The sequence below is a fragment of the Panthera uncia genome, unplaced genomic scaffold (genome assembly GCF_023721935.1).
Source record: "Panthera uncia isolate 11264 unplaced genomic scaffold, Puncia_PCG_1.0 HiC_scaffold_404, whole genome shotgun sequence".
Lineage (NCBI taxonomy): Eukaryota > Metazoa > Chordata > Mammalia > Carnivora > Felidae > Panthera > Panthera uncia.
Window position 1 is genome coordinate 1 of NW_026059544.1, and position 19,953 is coordinate 19,953.

At 40.8% G+C, this 19,953-nt stretch overlaps 1 protein-coding gene across 1 annotated transcript in view; it reads left to right on the forward strand.

Moving 5' to 3' along the window:
• The first annotated feature begins 9,371 nt into the window (after positions 1-9,371).
• Positions 9,372-19,953, forward strand: part of LOC125918054 (uncharacterized) — a 28,385-nt gene continuing 17,803 nt past the window's right edge. The window contains exon 1 of the mRNA XM_049624108.1: positions 9,372-9,721. Within this exon, the coding sequence (XP_049480065.1) occupies positions 9,624-9,721 (98 nt within the window). The 5' untranslated portion in view covers positions 9,372-9,623. The remainder of the gene's footprint in view (positions 9,722-19,953) is intronic.

Here is a 19,953-nt window from a genome sequence, read left to right on the forward strand (position 1 = left end):
GTTCATGCTCTGTCTCTCTCTGTCTCAAAAATAAATAAACGTTAAAAAAAAAAAATTAAAAAAAAAAACTTTAAAAAATAAAAGAAATAAAAGTAAATTGCATCTAGCTTAAATCTAGGGTCAACCTAGAAGATGAGGTATGTTTTTTGTTTAAAATATTTTTTAATATTTATTTATTTTTGAGACAGAGAGAGAGAGACAGAGCATGAGTGGAGAAGGGGCAGAGAGAGAGAGACACACACACACACACAGAATCCGAAGCAGGCTCCAGGCTCTGAGCTGTCAGCACAGAGCCCGATGCGGGGCTGGAACCCACGAACCGTGAGATCGTGACCTGAGCCGAAGGCGGACACTCAACCGACTGAGCCACCCAGGCGCACCTGAAATATGTTTTTTGCTTCCTCATATCAAAATTGCATTTACTTTGGTTAGTGATAGAACATGAGGTCAAGGAAAATACATTACTTCCCCCCACTGGACAACCATTGCATCCAAGTAACGAAGTTAGACATAACTTTAAAACTGTGTTGTGGTTAGTTCGTAACACGTGAGCTCTTTATAGAACATGAGTTAATGATGTCTGACATCATAGGATTTTCACTGAATTAATTGCTGAGTACGTTTTGAGGCATGACAGTTTTAAATTGCACGCTTTTCGGCTTGCTTCTGTAATTTAGACTTACCACCACATATTTGTTATCTTTCAAGGTAAGATATACCCGCCTTCTTTCCCTAAGAATAAAATCTTTCTAACGTAAGATCACCCAAGAGAAGAATTCTAAATTAGAAAATGAGAAGGATCTGAAAATAGTTCAGAAAACAGAGGTATTGAACTGGTTGCTGAATTTCTTGGATGCCACCATAGGAGGCAAATAGCATGACTATAAACTATATACCTTTATGAAGACTTTCGAGCCCCATGTTATGGCAACAGGTCACAAGGTTCGAGTCTGACACTGAGTCTTTTTTTTGGAATTTAAGATTTTCTCCTTCATGTCTGGTTACAGCCTTTAATATTTAGTCAACAGTAGTTTCTATAGATGTATATTCCTAGGAAATTTGAAATTGTAATAGTTAGGCCCAGGAAATGCTAAACATAAAATTAAACTAGTTGAACATAAAGGGCCCCTTTTCGTGGAAATTTTAAGTAGTATTGTATGATCTTAATGAGTCCTTACGATTGGCTTTCCATGAAAGAGTTTACTTCTAGATCTCATTTTTTAGCTATAACATTTATGGTGCAGATGTGCATGTGGTAATAACTCTTTGGGTAAAAGGAAATAAGTATCATTTTTTAAATAGTAGCATGATTTCACTAATTTTAATTGGAATGTTGAGGAAAATGTCATACGTTACTGTAAAGGCCTTTCAGTAACTTGGAGTTTTATAAAAGCATAGTTATTGCTGAAAGAATGTAGAATATAAGCAAATGTTGACTTTCCTTAACTAACATGCCTTTTGAGATTGGGTTTATATATGATGAGCTTATTATTGAAAAGTTTTTTGTGGTGCCGGGGTGACTCAGTCGGTTAAGCACCCAACTTTGGCTTAGGTCATGATCTCATGGTTTGTGAGTTTGAACCCTGCATCGGGCTCTATGCTGGCAGCATGGAGCCTACATCATATCCTCTGTCTCCCTCTCTCTGTTCCTCCCCTGCTTGTTCTCTCTCTCTCTCTCTCTCTCAAAAATAAATAAACTTAAAATAAGTTTGGGGAGCCTGGGTGGTTCAGTCAATTAAGCATCTGACTTCAACTCACGTCATGATCTCACGGTTCGTGAGTTCAGGTCCCACGTTGGGCTCTGTGCTCACAGCTCGGAGCCTAGAGCCTGCTTTGGATTCTGTGTCTCCTTCTCTCTCTGCCCCTCCCCTACTTGCACTCTGTCTCTCTCTCTCTCTCCCTCTCTCAAAAACAAACAATAAACATTAAAATTTTTTTTTTTAATTTAAAAATTAAAAAAAAGTTTTTAGACCATCATAGATAAACATTATTAGGAAGTATTTACTCTTATTAAAATAGTTCAGGATTTACAGGGGCATCTGGGTGGCTCAGTTGATTCAGCGTCCCAACTTTCACTCAGGTCATGATCTTGCAGTTAGTGGGTTTGAGCCCCGTGTTGGGCTCTGTGCTGACAGCTCAGAGCCTGGAGTTTGTTTCGGATTCTATGTCTCCCTCTCACTCTGCCCCTCCTCCACCCACGCGCGCTCTCTCTCTCTCTGTCTCTCAAAAATGAATAAACGTTAAAAAAAATTTTTTTTAATAAAAAATAGTTCAGGGTTGGGGCGCCTGGGTGACTCAGTCGGTTGAGCGTCCGGCTTCGGCTCAGGTCATGATCTCACAGTCTGTGAGTTCGAGCCCCGCGTCGGGCTCTGGGCTGACAGCTCAGAGCCTGGAGCCTGCTTCTGATTCTGTGTCTCCCTCTCTCTCTGCCCCTCCCCTGCTCATGCTCTGCCTCTCTCTGTCTCAAAAATAAATAAAAACATTAAAAAAAAAAATTAAAAAAAAAATAGTTCAGGGTTTATAAAAAGATTGTAATATTGCTTATTCTTTTGTTTCCATGCAACTTTTATGGTTTTGCTTCTATATTTGATGCCAAATTAAAAAAAAAGTAGTGAAACTATTTGAAAAGCTTTATATGAACGTAGTTTTTAGCCAGGAGAGCCATAGTCTTTTTGTTTGTTTGTTTTAAGGTTTTTATTTTTAAGTAATCTCTACACCCAACGCGGGCCTCAAACTCACAACCCCGAGATCAAGAGTTTCGTGCTCTATTGACTGAGCCAGCCAGACACCCCAGGAAATCCATATGCCTTTTTTAAGTTTATTCATTTATTTTGCAGAGTCCGATGTGGGGCTTGAACCTATGAACTGTGAGATCATGACCTGAGACGATCAAGAGTCAGATGCTTAACCAACTGAGCCACCTAGGTGCCCCTAGGAGAGCCATGTTCTTAACTTTCCTTTCAGTAGCACTGTATATTTGTTTTTATTTTTCATTTTTTTAAGGAAGCTCTACGTTCAACGTGGGGCCTGAATTCACTCCCCTGAGATCAAGACTCACGTGCACCACCAACTGAGCCAGCCAGGTGCCCCAACACTGTACATTTTTAATGGCTTTTTACTGCAATAAGTCTTCAGGTTTAATGTACAAACACATCAGAAAAATCTAATGATGGTTTGGCTGTTTTATTTATAATTTAAGAGATACTTAGGAATTTGCTGGGAGACAACAGATAAATTATCATTACTTGAGATGAGAGCAGACATCATAAGTGATGCATTTATTTCATTTTAAAAAAGCCTATATTCTGGGTGATTTTCTTCAGCATATACTTATTTTTAACAAGATAATGTGTATATCTAATTTTTTTCATTTTAAGGAATTCATAGCCTAAAATTATCAAATTAACAGGTGAATATTCTTTTTACCTGAACTCTGCTTTTAGAGCAGAGTCAAGATTTAAAAATCCTTCCAGGATATATCCTGGCTTTGATACACAATTCTTTTTTGTTTTTTTTTTTTTTTTTAATTTTTAGAAACGCTTATTTTTGAGAGACAGAGACAGAGACAGAGTGCAAGCGGGGGAGGAGCAGAGAGAGAGGGAGACACAGAATCCAAAGCAGGCTCCAGGCCCTGAGCTGTCAGCACAGAGCCCGACGCGGGGCTCGAACCCATAAGCTGTGAGATCGTGACCTGAGCTGAAGTCGGATGCTGAACCGACTGAGCCACCCAGGTGCCCCGGAACAGAATTCTTATTTAATCACCCCTCTGCTTGTAAACTTCTCTTTCAGTTTACCTGACAAATATTTACTGAGTGCTTTCCTGTGTGCCCGGAGCAGTGCTCAGTTAGGAAGATACAAAGATTGGGGACTCCTTGAGGGAGGAGCAGGGAGGGTGTCTCAGGCAGATGAAGCCGCACAGTGGGGACATAGGGTGCACTAAAGCATGGCCACTGGACACATTATCTCTATCTGATGGCGATAAATACAATGCCTCTCTAAACTGCCTTTTTCAAACACTTTGAAAATGAGAATGCAAAATCAGGTATGTGATTTAAAAAGTTTTTTTTGTCTACCACCACCACACCTGATACAAACACTTTGGTTTGGGGTTTAAGGCAGTTGTTAATAGAGGGGGATACTTAAGGATCGATTTCGTTTGCTCATGTCATAGATGTGCAAAGACTTACTTGGGCATGTGGATTTGGGAATCATCTATGAATGAGGCACTCAGGGGTAGCCACGGGGAAGAAAAAAAACTTACAGAGTTTACTAGACTTACAGATTTTACTAGAATCTAGAGACTACAGAAAACACAAGATGGAAGAAAGGGCAAGAACTTCCAAATTTCCCATTCAGTGCTAATCCTTTTTTTTAGAGAGTAAGGATAGTCAGAACCCGTGGGCCCTTGGGTCCCCAGCAATTGGACCTTCCTTGTCACCTGCTCAGTCCCTCTGTATTTGCTGTCCTACCCCAACTCCTATCTTAGTCCCATAACCTCATTCATTGGACCCCCAAGTATAAAAGTTGCCACATCCGGGAACTACTACCATTCTGGCTTCTCATTCTCCTTCCCTCCAGCCATTCCCCTCCTCGCCCTTTTTGTCCTCTCCTTTTGTCCCTTTTCCTATTGTTTCCTGGCTTGCTGGCTTACCATCCCCACTTATGGCTGTTCTGTGCCTCCTTCCCCCAAAACTCAGTATCCTTCTTCTCTTTTGAACATGTCAAAGACGGGAAGAGTGCTTGCCTACACTTTACTCCTGCCAGTGGGGAGGAATTCTGTATATGCATATGCGTGCATACACGCACGCATATGTACGCATGTGTGCCGGCAAAACAATCGTGTTTTTGTGCTTGTTTGTATTGTGAGAAAGGGGATAGCTACTATATGAATCCCAGACATAGTCATAGGTGTAAATCCTTTGCGGGACCGTAAGGATCCACACAGCTCTGTTAAGGAAATTGACATGTGAGAAGGTACTTCTAAAAGATGAAGTTACTCACGACTTTCCAACATAGTCAACCTTTGAGAAACATCTGGGATTTTCTGTTTTGATTTTAGCAAGGCTACATATCTGAGTATCTAGTAAAAAAAAAATTAATGTATTTGATACTCAGTTTCCTGAAACAACTCAAGGAGGTGCGCACACACACACGTATATGTGGCCATTCTGTGAACGGTTCCATTTTCTATAATAAGGCACCCTGAATGTTTTAAGATTTTTGCTCTGTTGTGCGGAAGTCCATTTTTTTGTGTGCTCTAAAAGGTTTAACATTTTCTACTTGGTCACCTTCCAAATACTCTTACTGATTGGTAGAACAGAACAGAACACACGATTTGGCTTAATCTGTGGTCCGATCTGAGCAATGCAAATAATGTGGATATCCCAGATTAGTCCGAGGAGACACTGTCAGAATCGAAGAGAAGCTTACACGGCGCCTGCTCACACAAACTGTGGTTAATGCTATCAGTCTCTAGTTGTACCTACCACAGGATTAACCAAAACTTGCAAGGAAGAGGTAGGTCAGTTCTTAGGGAATATCAGGAAAATATGGAGAGAGAGGACAGATATGCGACATCATGGTCAATTCATCGAGTGGGGTGGTGGCGTTTATTTACTTTTTTCTCCCTCCTCCTATTTAAACACCTTCTGCAGTGAAGATTTTGCAAATGGATTCTAGAGTGGGAGTCTTAGACCAGCAGATGGAACATTGGGCAAGTTAACATCTCTGGGCCTCAGTTCTTCATCTGTACAAAGAGGGTACTGAGCAAGGTGATGTGTAAGCATTCTAAAAGTTCTAAAATTCTTCTCTTTCTACATTGGGAACCAGGGAATTCCATGTCGCAAGATTTGGCCAAGAATGACACTTTTTGTGGCCTTGGCCAAGTCCCCACATTGTCCTTTGTTTATGACATCTCTGAAATATGCACTTCACAGGTACTTTTAAGTGATTCATTAATGTTCCTAAAATGCTTTGACGAGCGTTTGCGTATGTTGTCTTTCTATCTTGCGTGTTTTGCGCGGTGGGGTCCATAGTAGAAACCAAATGTTCCATAAATGAAATCACTGTTTCCTATGAAGTCAATGAGGGTTTTTGACATTTCCCAGCCTAAATATTAAAGTAGTGGGACACTGAGCCTGCATAAAATTATATTTAAAACCCACACTTAATCATTTGCTCCCTTTCACTCTGTAGGTGAAAACATTTTCAGTTCCAGAATGTAATGGTAATTACACTCGATAGTTGGCTACTGGAGTCGCCGTCAGGGTAGTAAAATCTGATTCATTTGGACTCTGCTAATTTGCAATTGGGGTGATTTTACCTGGCTGAAGTTTATTTCTAAACAATGTATGAAGAATGATGTTAACCAAATTAATAGCGTAAAGCGTATTTCGTGGACTATATTTATGCTTAAAGGAATTCTTTTTAAAGCCTTTGGCATATTAGTTGCTTGCTCATGAGAGATAATTACAAAGGACTCCTAGCAATTTATTAAAGCAGAAAAACTGAACAGAAATAAATGGTCACCATCAGATGTAAGCTTTTAGGGTTTGGGGTCCTTATAAGCACCGAGGGTGGTGTGGAGGGAGCAGTCTTATTCTCTTTTCACTTTGAGCAAATATTACAATTGTCAGAGGTCCACAAGAGCAGGTTCTAAACTTCAAGAGAAATCTAGGTTGGAAATTGACATAGATGATTTGTTGGTGCTGGTTGATTCCTGTGGGACCTGAGGTTAGACAAAGATTATGTTGCTTTTTTTGAATAAGTTGATTGTTCACAGAAAGCTAATAACTGCAGAACCTTTGCAATAAAGTCATCTTCACCTGTTTGGAGATTTGGAAAACTATACATTCACCCTATTTCCCCCTCATAAATGTTGAGTGCACTTTACAGACCGCTCGAAACGCTTCACTAACCATGTTTTTATATAGGTTTGGCGGGGGGCGGGGGGGTCTTTGTTCTCAGAAGTTCTATTTGCAGTTACTGTTTTGTAAGATTTTCCGAAGCTGGAAAGTGGTTGAGCTTCCTTTCTAAAACGTCCCCTCCTTGCTACCTACAGCTAGTTTGTGTAGCTGTTTTGTGTTTTATATTTGTAAATGTTTGAGAATGCTTCACCTTTTTGGAATGGAACATTCCAAACTTGCTTGATGGGTGTGTGTGTGTGTGTGGGTGTGTGTGTGTGTGTGTGTGTGTGTGTTTTATTTTATTCTTGGGGTTTCCAACAAGTTGCCGCTCCTGATTGTTGTACCCGGAAACTTTTTGTCCCATAACTCTTCAGAGTTATTACACAAAGCCTTCTAATGTAAAATATTTACTATGGTTTATTTGCATTAGTGGTGCTTTTTGTTTTTAACCTTTTACATGTACTTTGCTCATTAGGGTATTGATAAATACTCCTTTCTCAGATTCCTCTGAAGATTTCTATGAGACAGTTTTGTGTGTGGGTACTAAAAAGAGAAATATAATTTAACTTTTTCAGTTGCTTGCCTGGCTTTTTGGGGGTGTTTGTGTGGGATAGATTGGATTCAAAATTATTTGTGAGTTAGTGATGGCTGACATCTCCTTACTATTTGATAGCGTTTGTGCATTACTGGTCAGAATTTCACAAGAACCTTTCTCTCCATATATGTATGTTTGCTTGTGGTGTGTGTATATACCGAATGTACATGTATGGTTGGCTTTCATAGGAAAATACTTTGGGCCTGAATATGGATGTGGATCTTAAAGGACGGTTAGTTGTGATTACCTTAGCTCATTGCACACTGTATTTCTGGTACATTAAATTCTGTATTTTGGAAGTTTTCAAAGTAGTTGCTTCCTCTGGTCACATTCATCTGTGCCTTTTTTGAATACAGATAAGAGAGCCTCTTAAGGGACCACATCTCAATCTTTTCAATTAAAACTAGGAATAATTTCGAAAGAGTATCTGAAAGCCAGCTACTTAAGTTAGAAGCAGAAGTTTATTGTTTGCATACAAACTTGAAAAGAAATATGAGCTCTTTGTCACTGCAGTGATTTTTTTTGGTGGCTTCCGCGACAAGGGCAGTCTGCTTTTCCTAAGCTTGCATTGGCGAAGGCAGATAATTCTGGTTATATAGGTAGATGTTGAGTGATGGCGACTTGCCTACATCGGAGGTGAAATTGTAAAATTCTTCAGCCTGTAAATAAAGAGTTCAGCATAATACCCGTCTGCCCTATGTTCACGTCTCAGAATCGTGTAGAAAATTTGTGAGTTGGATGCTTGAAAGAGAAACTTAAAACAACCCCCCCGCCCCGCCCCCATCACTTTCAGGGCACTTACGAGGATGCTATTTTCTGGCAGTGTTTTAAAACAATATAGATGAAACGTCTACTTGCCACTGCTTTCGCGAAATACCTCCAGTTGCCTTTGACAGCAGCTTGAATTTTTCAATCTCCTTGTCAGTCACTAACCCCTAGAGGTTACCGGACCCGCCGCTGAGCTTTGGAACGGTCCCTGCTGGACACCTGCTTGGCCGGCAGCATTGGTCTCTCCTCTAGGCAATTTGTGAGCTCTTTGGGGGTGGGGGGGGGGAAGCGAGGGGGGGGTGAGCGCGAGGGGACGTAGGGGAGAGAAGAAGGGGAGGGCAGCCTTGAATTAGATTGTTGATAGCGTCCCTCCGAGGACTGCTATTAAGAGCACACTACTCTGTGCTCTGCTGCAGAAGACAGAGTGGTATTCGTGTTACCACAGCATGTTGTCACTGTATGCGATTTTGCTCATCCCGGCTTGGAAATAAGAATAGGGAAAGGAGAGCAACTTGAATCAGAAGCCGCTAGAAGAGCGGGCAGAGTTCCGCAGCAGTTTATATTTGTTCTTACATTTTGCCTTCTTCTAACTGGAAAACAGAGAGACTGGCAGTTTTTAAACGGGCTTTTCCCATAATGGCATTCTTGTATTGTGTGGCCAGAGCTCGCACAGGAGGAAAGCAGGCTGCCGAATTTAGTCACTGATCTCTATTAGCTGTGGCCTAAGGCTATGCTGAGGTTTATATCCCATTTGTATTGTTGCAGCTCAAAAGAAGAATGTTCAGAGGATGACAAGTGTATTCTGAGTAGGTATGTTGTTTCATTTTCCTGTGAAACCCTTCTGTTTTTTTTTTCCTGCTACTATTGGTCAGAAATCAGGTTAATAGGCGCAGAATATAGTACAGGGCTGCAGTATCCCTGTTAAGGTAGAACAATGGTGTTGCAAGCTTAAAAAAAAAAAAAAAAAAGAGAGAGAGAGAGAGAGAGACAGAAAGAAAAAGAAAGAAAACCCCAGCCGCTTTTATTAAATAAAGCTGCATTGTGTGGTATGCACGGTGCAGTCTTAAAAAAATATATATATATACTGCAGTCAACGCTTTCCTAACGAGGTGGCACTATTGTTGAGTTAGAACGATAGAATCATCATCTTGCTTTAGGGGACAGGAGGATTTAAAGGAGGTACCTTGCAGCCCTATTTTACAGATTGGAAGCGTCGGTTTCAGGGCACTGGCAGGATCGTTGGCTTGTTCTCGGCGGCCGCCGCTGCCTTGTCGGGGCTGCGTGGAATGGAAGTCCTAGTTGGTACTCTGTCATGGAAACGCTGTTTACTGTTATTGTAGTACCGTAGTGACAACATGCCATTGAAATGGAAAACGGGCTCTCCTGCTATCTGGAAATTCCCAGTTCCTGTGCTTAAAACATCCAGGTCAACTCCACTTTCTCCAGCATACATGTAAGTGAGAGAAAAGAGGATATTAAAGTGGGCTTTCATTCGTGGATCAACCTTGTGGCAAAAAAAAAAAAAGGGGGGGGGGTGGTGGTAAAAATCCCAAGCAGCGACATCCCAAAACCCACAAGATCAAAAACCTCAAGCTTGCTTATCATTAAATATATTGGCATGCCCACGTCTTACCTTCGGTTTGTTGTCCTAGGAGTTTGTTTATTTTCATTTAACGTGCTTAATGGTGATCGAATTACTGATGTAAAAAAGTCTAAAGGTATACCTAAGGAATTGCATAAGGATAAACTTTGATCTTTTACACTGGTTGGATTTTTTTGCTGAATTTTTGTATATCTGAAATACTTAGATGACTTCTTTTGTGGTTGATGTTGGTGTGGTGTTAAATAGGGAAATGTGTTCTATAATTTTTTTTTTTTTTGATGAATCTGAAACATTCGGAGTTAACGCATTGATCAGAAAATGGGTCTTTTAATCCGGACTTTTATTCTTGCGTTGCGTATGAATATTAATAAGTTTGGTGTTCATATCTTTCCCGGTTGTATAATTCAAGTTCAGAAGTGTAAGTTCAAATCTGTGCAAGTTACGGTTCTATGAATAGCTACATATCTACATGGAGTTGCAAAGTATGTTCTACAAATGCCTATTTTAGAAATTTATTTTAAGTAAATATATACTAAAACATATTGGGAAGTCTTGCTAGAATTTTTCAAAATCTTATTTTTTTTAATTTGCAAACTGTTGCCTTAGAAACAAAATCCAGGAGTTGTAATAAAATATCCTTTGGAAATACTGTCTGTGAAGCTTCTTTTTTTCCTTTCGGTGGAGGAAGGAATAAGGGCAAGGTAGACCCTTTTTTTTTTTTTTTAATATTGGTACGAAAAGGGCTTATGAGTGCAAGGCTGTTTCAACTGTATTTCCTTGAAAATATCTTTCAGTAGGAAAGATGTGGAAAATTCTTCCTGCTTTAGGTTAATTGTGTGTTTAGAAAGCCGGTGAGGTGCCATTCTGTTACTTAGGTTTTTTTTCTGCTAGGTTCACATGCACAGTGGTGTCTTCTCTGGTTCTTTGAAAGGATTTCAGCTGCCGAGGAAGGGTGCCCATCTTCTCAGTCCAAACGCATCTTTCCCTAGAAAGTGCTGAAAAATGAGCACATTTCAAAGTGAAATCCCGTCATCGTGTCGTTTTCAGATAATTTTTTATGTCCTTCCTTAGAGATGCTTCAGGTGATTTTCTCCGTCTGTTAATTTTACTCTTCCTGTAAAGTTAAAACTTTATATTTGTAAGAAAAAAAAAGGGGGGGAAGGTTGGTTCTACTTGTTTCTCAAAAGCTGAATGTGTCAAAAGCACAGATTAGTGGAGGTGCCGAGTTAATGGAGCTCCTTCAAATAATTTGAGAAAATGAGATGTGCCTGTTGACTTTATGAATCTTGGCTGGTGAGAAATGAGCAAAGATTTACCAAAAGCAACTTAATTGTGAAAACAAAACAAAGCATACATGCCCCAAAACTTGAAATCAGTAGGGTACAATAAATAATGGCTAATAATGAGTGTTATCTTCCTACTATGTTTTACTATACAGAAGATCCAAATTGCAGCTGGTTTTCCAGTTTTTAGAGACGGTTAAAACATTTTTTTATACTGTATTAATTCATACTAGCCACAGGCTCGGATACAGCCTAGTAAAACATCTTGAATGAATCCCTTTCTTCCTTTTAAGCAGTCACCTCTTTGACCTGATGATATGAATGAATTGATATAGATGGCAGAAGCTAGAAAATTCCACAGAGCTTTGCATGTTGATGTTGATTCTTGGTAGTGGCACAGAGGTAGAACGGACAAATATACTTGAAGGGCTGGCGTTAGGTTACACTGTTTTGACATTGTGACAGTCTGTGTTATTAAATTGGCCTTAACTTATTTTTCTTTATAAATAAATTAACACAGGCTTTAAAATATTATGTAAATGTACACAGGGAAAACGTTAAATATAGGAAAAGACTAGCGTGGGGAGGTTAAATTGGGCTTGGTAATACATTGCTTAGTTTTTGACTGTTTTAGGTTGGAGTTCATTGTCTTACTTGGCCAGAAATAAAAATATCATGGGTAACATGTTGTAACTATTCCACAACACTTCACACACAAGGATACTTAAGTTGAGCATCATTTTCGCTCGCAAAAATTATAAAGACTAAGTTAAAACACCGAGTCAAGAAACATTATATTTGCTCTCACAGTTGCTGAGCCGGCAGACACAGGTTAAATGGTTCTTGGTGTCTTTGAGTCTAAAGCCTTTGCCCTATGATGGAACAGTTTAATTCCGACTTTCTGGTCAATTGCGATATTTTAGAATTTGTCTACAAGCTCACGTATAAACATTTAAAATATTATCTTGGATATAGAGTTCTGGACAGTGACGAGAAACATCCTTTTATACGTTTGCTTGGGTAGTATTGGTTTGTAGCGTTTTCGCATTATTTACTGTGATTTGTCAGATACACGTGACGTGGTTTTCGTGGAAGACGTGGGTCGTTTTTCCTAGACTGAAAATTCAAGAAAAATATTTTCGGTTGTAGTCAAAATGTGCTGTAGTAATTGAGCAAGCATGGAAAAACTGTCAAGGCTCCTTGTGGGCTCGTTCTCAACCTGGTATAGGTGCCCCTCAGCTAGAGCTCCTGTGTTGGTGCCGTAGGTAGGGCGGTGCTGGCACGCTGGTGAAAGGTACAAGAGACAACATTTCAGTTACTGCAAACACTGCGCAGAAAGGCAGTTCTTCCCTTGTGGATTTCAAACCCAAGTGGGTCTTCTTTCTCCGTCTTGAAAGCCTGACTGAGAGTTGCAAGCTCTCCATATTTTTCAGGTTGATTGATGATAAGGACAATGTTTATGACGACATTAAAGAAAATGGTTTCTTCCATAGCATAAAGCGCCCTCCGCACTCTATTATCGTATGCTTCGGGAATAGTGGAGTCGTACCTTGAAGACAAAAGATTTAGGGGAAAAAAAATCCTTTGGCCTTCAGGTAGCTTGGTTACCAAATACTTCGTCTTTAACTGGGTAGATCTGGTCTTCCTTCAGCTTCCATTTTGCACCCTTGCAGGGTGGTGTGCCACCCATGTGGAATGGGATTCTCTGAAGGGACCGTCTTGATGGAAATCTGAGTGACGTGTTTGCGTTACCCTCTGTTCAACAGTAGGTTGAAGTTCAGCCTTAGCCTGAGGGAGGATCTCCTGGTCAGTGTAAACTGAATTAGTAAAGACTGCGCTCCTGACAGGTGTGCACCGTATAAATTAACCTGTCCTTTTGCCTAAATTAATAAAGCTGAAAGGGCAGTCACATCTAAGTGGCTTTCTGGTATTTTGGTATTCATTGTTTTAAAACAGCAAATGGTTCCTTCAGGCTAATGTTCTACGGTTAACGTATTGTTAGTTTCTAAGGGCACACTGAGATAGAACGGATTAGCATTAGCAATCCTTTCATGTTTTTTTTCACAAGCAGTAAACTTTGGATAATAACCGTGTGGCAAAAAGAGGAAGACAATGGGTAGGAATTAACCAGTGCAATGTAACAGTGAATTCTAGCAAGGCAGACGCTGTGAGATGTTTTCCTTCGAATTTCACCTTTCTCAGGCTAAAAGGCAGTGAGCATAGAAGGAGTCTAGTAAATTAGACTTGTCCCCCTTTGGCTAATGCACTTGCATTCGGTTAGCTTCCTGTTTACAATTATTTTGTTTAATATGTAAAATGGAGTTTGTAGTAAATATCAATAGCACAGTATTTTACAGCAACTGCTTTCTATCATTTCATCATTAGAATTCAGTATCTGGATTTCCTGAGAAAAGATTGTGCATCCTAGATAAGTATCCCTTGTTTATGGGTGATTCAAAAAAGAGATCAAATAAAACTAGGCATTTTCTAAATTTGACATCTTTTCTGTTCCCTAAGATTGTCTTCGCCGCCCCCCCCCCAATTTAGGGAATAAAATAAAACCTTGTGGTTTTAGAAATCGTATTTTATTTAGCAAAATACTTCTTAAATTGATAATCTCAAATTAGAAAAGAATGTATGTAGCCACTTTCACCATTAGCGTCTACATAAACTTTTATTTCTGTCTGCTTAATTTGTTTTTACTAAATGCTCACTCTAACAAAATTACGCGGAGAAAAAAACGTAAACGTAAGCTCCTTTAAGACTTACTGATGGAAAACCATAGAGATAAATGTGACCTTAGAGGTCCTTTAGAGAACCTAAACCCCCTTTAAAGCAGGAATCCTTTCTGCGACACCTCTGAAAGATGGTAATACACATTCTCCTTAATCACTGTCTGTGACAGAGAGCTCACTACCTCACTCCTTGCATTGAGTCTTGTTTTCCAGACCTTTCACTCTGCTGGCTGTCCTCACCCAGATAGTTTTTTTGTGTTAATCGTTATACAAGATAATACATCTGAAAGCAGTGCTCCCTGGGTGGTCCAACTAGAAGACACTTTGCCCCTTTTATATAGATGCTCTGCTTGTCTTAGAGCCTGGGATCATATCATTTTTTAATCATAGGATTCACACCGTTCCATAGTGAATTCAGCGTTTACAAACTTCCTTCCCAGATTTTTTAGTCTGAGGAAGCCTGGCATGTGCAAGTGAACGTAAAACTTTGTTTTAAAGCCAATTGTGTGTGTGTTTTGAAAGATCTCTTGAAGTCCTTTTTACATGACTGAAGAATACAGCACAAAGAAACTTGCAAGACAGAAAGCTAGTATTTCTGATGTTTTCAGAACTTTCCAAGAATTCTACCTGTCAAGAATTAATCTAGATTCATTTTTTTTTATATACTTTAATGTTCCTTCCAAGTACCCCTGGAAACACTCGCCGCAGAGGGAAGAGGCAGAAATGCAAATCTCACATCCTCATGGGAAGTCTGGAGTTACTAAGAATTCTAAGGATTCCAGACATTCTGCTTGAAAGTTAGAATATTTAGAGGAGAACCTAAGTAGGGCCCAGTGAGGGGGAGGGGAAAGAAAGATGTAAGAGAGAGGCAAGAATTTGTGTTAATGACTTGAACTTGTGGTTTAAAGAGTCAAGAATTGCAAGCGCTGTGCATGACGGTATTTTAAATCGAAATGGCAACCACTGTGTATTGCTTTCTTTCCTCAAGACTGTCAGAAAGAGGCAGGGTCCGTGGAAGATTCTTGGGGAATTGGTATATAAAGAAGTCTTCCTCTCTCTCTGCTCCTTCTCCACTCATACTGTCTGTCTCTTTCTCAATTTATTTTACTCGCATGAAAATTCTGAGCCAAGATAATCAGGTTAATTTTTTTTAAAGGTTTATTTATCTTTGAGACAGAGCGAGAGACAAAGTGCAAGCCGGGGAGAGGCAGACAGAAGGAGACACAGAATCCGAAGCAGGCTCCAGGCTCTGAACTGTCAGCACAGAGCCTGACGCGGGGCTCGAACTGGTGAACCGTGCGATCATGACCTGAGCCGAAGTCGGACGCTTAACCGACTGAGCCACTCAGGCGCCCCTCAGGTTAATTTTTATTTACTGTATTTTCAGTATTGATAATGGGTTTAATGGGAACGAAAACACTATAGATGAGAAAGGTGTCTGGGCCAAATGTGAAGGTAGGAATTGAAAATAGATACCAGATTTGATTTTACTTTTAAGATTTTTTTAAGAATTTATTTATAAAATTTTTTAAAGTTTATTTACTTTTGAAGGAGAGAGAGAGACAGAGCATGAGCAAGGGAGGGGCAGAGAGCGAGGGAGACACAGAATCTGAAGCAGGCTCCAGGCTCTGAGCTCTCGGCACAGGGCCCGACATGGGGCTCGAACTCACGAACTATGAGATCATGACCTGAGTTGGAGTCAGACACTTAACTGACTGAGCCACTCAGCTGCCCCTAAAGATCTTATTTTTAAGTAATGTTTACATCCTGCATGAGGCTCAAACTTACTACCCCGAGATCAAGAATCCCATGCTCCACTGTCTGAGCCAGCCAGGTGCCTTGAAAATACCTAACAGATTTTATTTTATTTTTTTAATTTTTTTGAAGTTTATTAACTTTTGAGAGAGAAAGAGAGAAATAGAGAGGGAGCACACACAAGTGGGAAGGGGCAGAGAGAGAGGGAGACAGAAGATCTGAAGCAGGCTTCACGAACCATGAGATCGTGACCTGAGCTGAAGTTGGATGCTAAACCGACTGAGCCACCCAGGCACCCCAATACCAGATTTTAAAGTGAATATTACATAGGATGGAAAATGATCCAATTTATATTTAAACTTGACAGTAACCTTTTTTTTAAAAAAAAAAAAATTTAATGTTTTATTTTATTTTTTGAGAGACAGAGAGAAACAGAGCACAAGCAGGGGAGGGGCAGAGAGAGAGGGAGACACAGAATCCAAAGCAGGCTCTGAGCTGTCAGCACAGAGCCCGATGCGGGGCTTGAATCCATGAATGCGAGATCGTGACCTGAGCCGAAGTCAGACGCTCAACCAACTGAACCATGCAGGCTCCCCGATGGTCACGTTTTTAAACAAGAGGAACGGAATGCCATCCTATAAGTTGGACAGATCGTAGGTGCTTTATATAGCACACAAGGGTACATATTTTACCTTTCAAGCAGCAAGAATTTGATCCTGGTCCGTAGGATGTAATCTTTGTGAAAAATAAAATTATACTGTGTTTTCTTTTTTGTTTGTTTGTTTGTTTTTTTTTTGTTTTTTGTTTTTTGTTTTTTCAACATTTATTTATTTTTGAGACAGAGAGAGACAGAGCATGAACGGGGGAGGGTCAGAGAGAGGGAGACACAGAATCTGAAACAGGCTCCAGGCTCCGAGCTGTCAGCACAGAGCCCGACGCGGGGCTTGAACTCACGGACCGCGAGATCATGACCTGAGCTGAAGTCGGCCGTTTAACCGACTGAGCCACCCAGGCGCCCCTATCCTCTGTTTTCAATGATAGTGAAATATTTTCTCTGGTGTGACATCCTATGACGAGGGCATATGTTGTTTTTGCCCCATGTTGCCACATTTATGGTATGGTAAGATAAGAGCATCTCCAGCTGTGTGGAGATAGGGAGATGATTCAGTAGAGAAAAGCAATTAACTTAGCCTTCCCTAAGAAAAATATAAATAAAAACACCTTTCAGAGCTCCGGGAACTTAAAACTTGAATCTAGCCTGTCGAACCAGTATTATAAATTTCATATGAAATGCATTTGTTTGCAACGTTGAAAAGCTGTCAAGCACTTTGCAGACTGCCTCCCAAACGCGCTCTCAGGGTAAATCTCCGTTTTACACCAAAGGGCACAGTGGTTCCGAGAGGTTAATTACCTTGCTCACTGTTTACACTTCAAGGAAGACGTACAGTGAGAATTCAAACTCAGGTCTGCTTGATTTCAAAGCTCTTAACTTCGCTAATGCCTTTTTTGTCTTTATAGACATTTGCTAGTTTCATGCCAGCTCTTAATTAGATGATATCTCCCTAGGATTAGAAGAACAGGGGCGCCTGGGTGGCTCAGTCGGTTACGTGTCCGACTTCGGCTCAGGTCATGATCTCGCGATCTGTGAGTTCGAGCCCCGCGTCGGGCTCTGTGCTGACAGCTCAGAGCCTGGAGCCTGTTTCAGATTCTGTGTCTCCCTCTCTCTCTGACCCTCCCCCGTTCATGCTGTGTCTATGTCTCAAAAATAAATAAACGTTAAAAAAACATTTAAAAAAAAAAAAAAGAAGAACAAAGAAGTAGGATAAATGAGGGAAGCTTTTTTGAAGGGAGCGGTGGTGTAAGGAGAAGTCAGCTTTACTGGGCCGTGCGGTCAAGTGGTGATGTTGTAGGAAAATATTGGGGCGGTTCTCTTTCCTCTCTGATAATATCAGGATGAATTTCACGGTTCCCTGTTTCTCTAGAAGCGCTATTCTACCTTTGTTGGCTACCCACCCTCTCCCACCATGGACAGCGCTCTGTCGTGCTCTTTGTAGTACTTTCCCAGGATTCTCCTGAGTCAGTATTGAGCCCAGAAGTCTCATATGGGTCTCACTGGGCTAACGTGAAGGCATCCGCAGGGCTGTGATCGCCGCATCTGAGGCTCTCGGGGAGAATCCATTAACTGCTCATTGGGGTCACTGGCAGAACTCCGTTCTCCTCAGTGGTAGGACCAACGAGGTTCCCGTCTGCTTGCTGGCTAGAAGCTGAGAGTTGAGGTCAGCTGCTAGAGGCGGCCTGCATTTCTTGCCTTGTGCTCCCTTCCAACGTCTTCAACACCGACAACGAAAAGAGTCCTTTTCACATGAATCTTTTCCTTTTTTTTTTTTTTTACGTTTATTTATTTATTTTGGGAGAGAGAGAGACCGAGTGCAAGTGGGGGAGGGGCAGAGAGAGAGAGAGAGAGAGAATCCCAATCAGGCTCCGCTCTGTCCGCGCAGAGCCCCATGCGGGGCTCAAACTCGCAAACCGGGAGATCGTGACCTGAGCCAAAGTCAGACACTTAAGGCACTGAGCCACCCGGGCGCCCCTTCTCATGAACTGTTTTCTGACCTGCTCTTCTGCCTTCCTCTTCCACTTCTGAGGGCTCGTGTGATTAGATTGGGCCCGCCTGGATAATACAGGAGGGGTTCTACAAATTTTACATTTTTATTACTAAGCCAAATTTATTAATCTCTGCGCCAGTGGTTTTGCTCGTGAAAATTATAATAATTCAAACATAACTAGGCAGGTCTCAAACTCTGCAACGGTGATTTCCTGGAAATCTTATTTACAAGTAGAATTCTCCAGGGACAGCACTATAATCTGGGGTTGTGTTGAAAGCCTCATTATTATGCTCCAAGTCCTATAAAATAAGCACAAATGTATTGTATGCATCAATTTTACAAGTATACACAAACACATAAAATGCAAGTGTGAGTTAAAACTAAGATGGCAATCATTTAAAAAGTTTATTGTTGATTTGACTTCTTAAAATGCAGACTATTTTTGAGATCATTTGCATGGTCCAAGTCTCCTTTTATTTATTTATTTATTTATTTATTTATTTTTAAAGGTTTTTTTTTTTTTTTTTTAATGCTTATTTCTTTTTGAGAGAGAGAGAGACAGAGTGCGATCAGGGGAGGGCCAGAGAGAGAGGGAGACACAGAATCCGAAGCAGGCTCCAGGCTCTGAGCTGTCAGCACGGAGCCCGCCCGATGCGGGGCTTGAACCCACGAACCGTGAGATCATGACCTGAGCCGAAATTCAACGCTTAACCAACTGAGCCACACAGGCTCCCCTGAGGAAAACGTTTAAAAAGCCTCTGCAATCCTTTCCACTTTCTCCAACTATTTTCATTTTATTTGGAGAACTGTCCAGAATTAGATAAAGCATGAGGGCTATAAGAGAGTAATATTTAACAACTACAAGGTCTTCACATATCTCCGGAAAGACATATAGACAGTATAAGTTGTAGAGAACCTTCAAAAAAAAAAAACCTTCAAAAGATATTACACAGTTAGCTGGCACATGATTATGTGGCTGTTGCCATGCTGATGCCCTCAGTGCTTGTGCAGAGGAAAACACGGAAATTTGGATGTTACTTAGTTAACATCTGTGGAGTAAGATAGGAACAATAAAATAACAAATGAGGGTGGTCTATGCCACTCAGCTATTGAGCATAAACTGGGTTCTCCAGCAAGTTGGTATGGCCTGAGAAGTGACATTTCTAAACTTGGGAGGTGAGTGTGGGAATGTTCCGAGCTCAGAACCGGTTATTTAACTCTCTGGACATTGTCTGCCTTCTATTATGGAAGGTACAGGGGCTTGATTGAGTTTTTGATTTCAAAGGGTTGGAAAGCCACACCTGGGTGGCTCAGTCTGTTGAGCGTCCGACTCTTGATTTCAGCTCAGGTCATGATCCCACAGTCATGGGATCGAGCCCCATGTCAGGCTCCATGCTGAGCATAGAGCCTGCTTAAGATTCTCTCTCTCTCTCCCTCTCCCTCTCCCTCTCCCTTTGTCCCTCTCCCCCCCCACCCCCCGCCTTTCTCTAAAATAAAAAATTTTTAAAAAAATTAAGAGGGTTGGATCCTGTATTTTACAGCACTAACATTTCGAGCAGGAAACATCATGAGAATGATCCCACCGATCAGTGGGATAAGACCATGCTGTCTTGAAAAGAGCATACTTATAAGGGTGCCTGGCTGGCTCAGTTTGTAGAGCACACAACTCTTAATCTCTGGGTGGTGAGTTCAAGCGCTACTTTGGG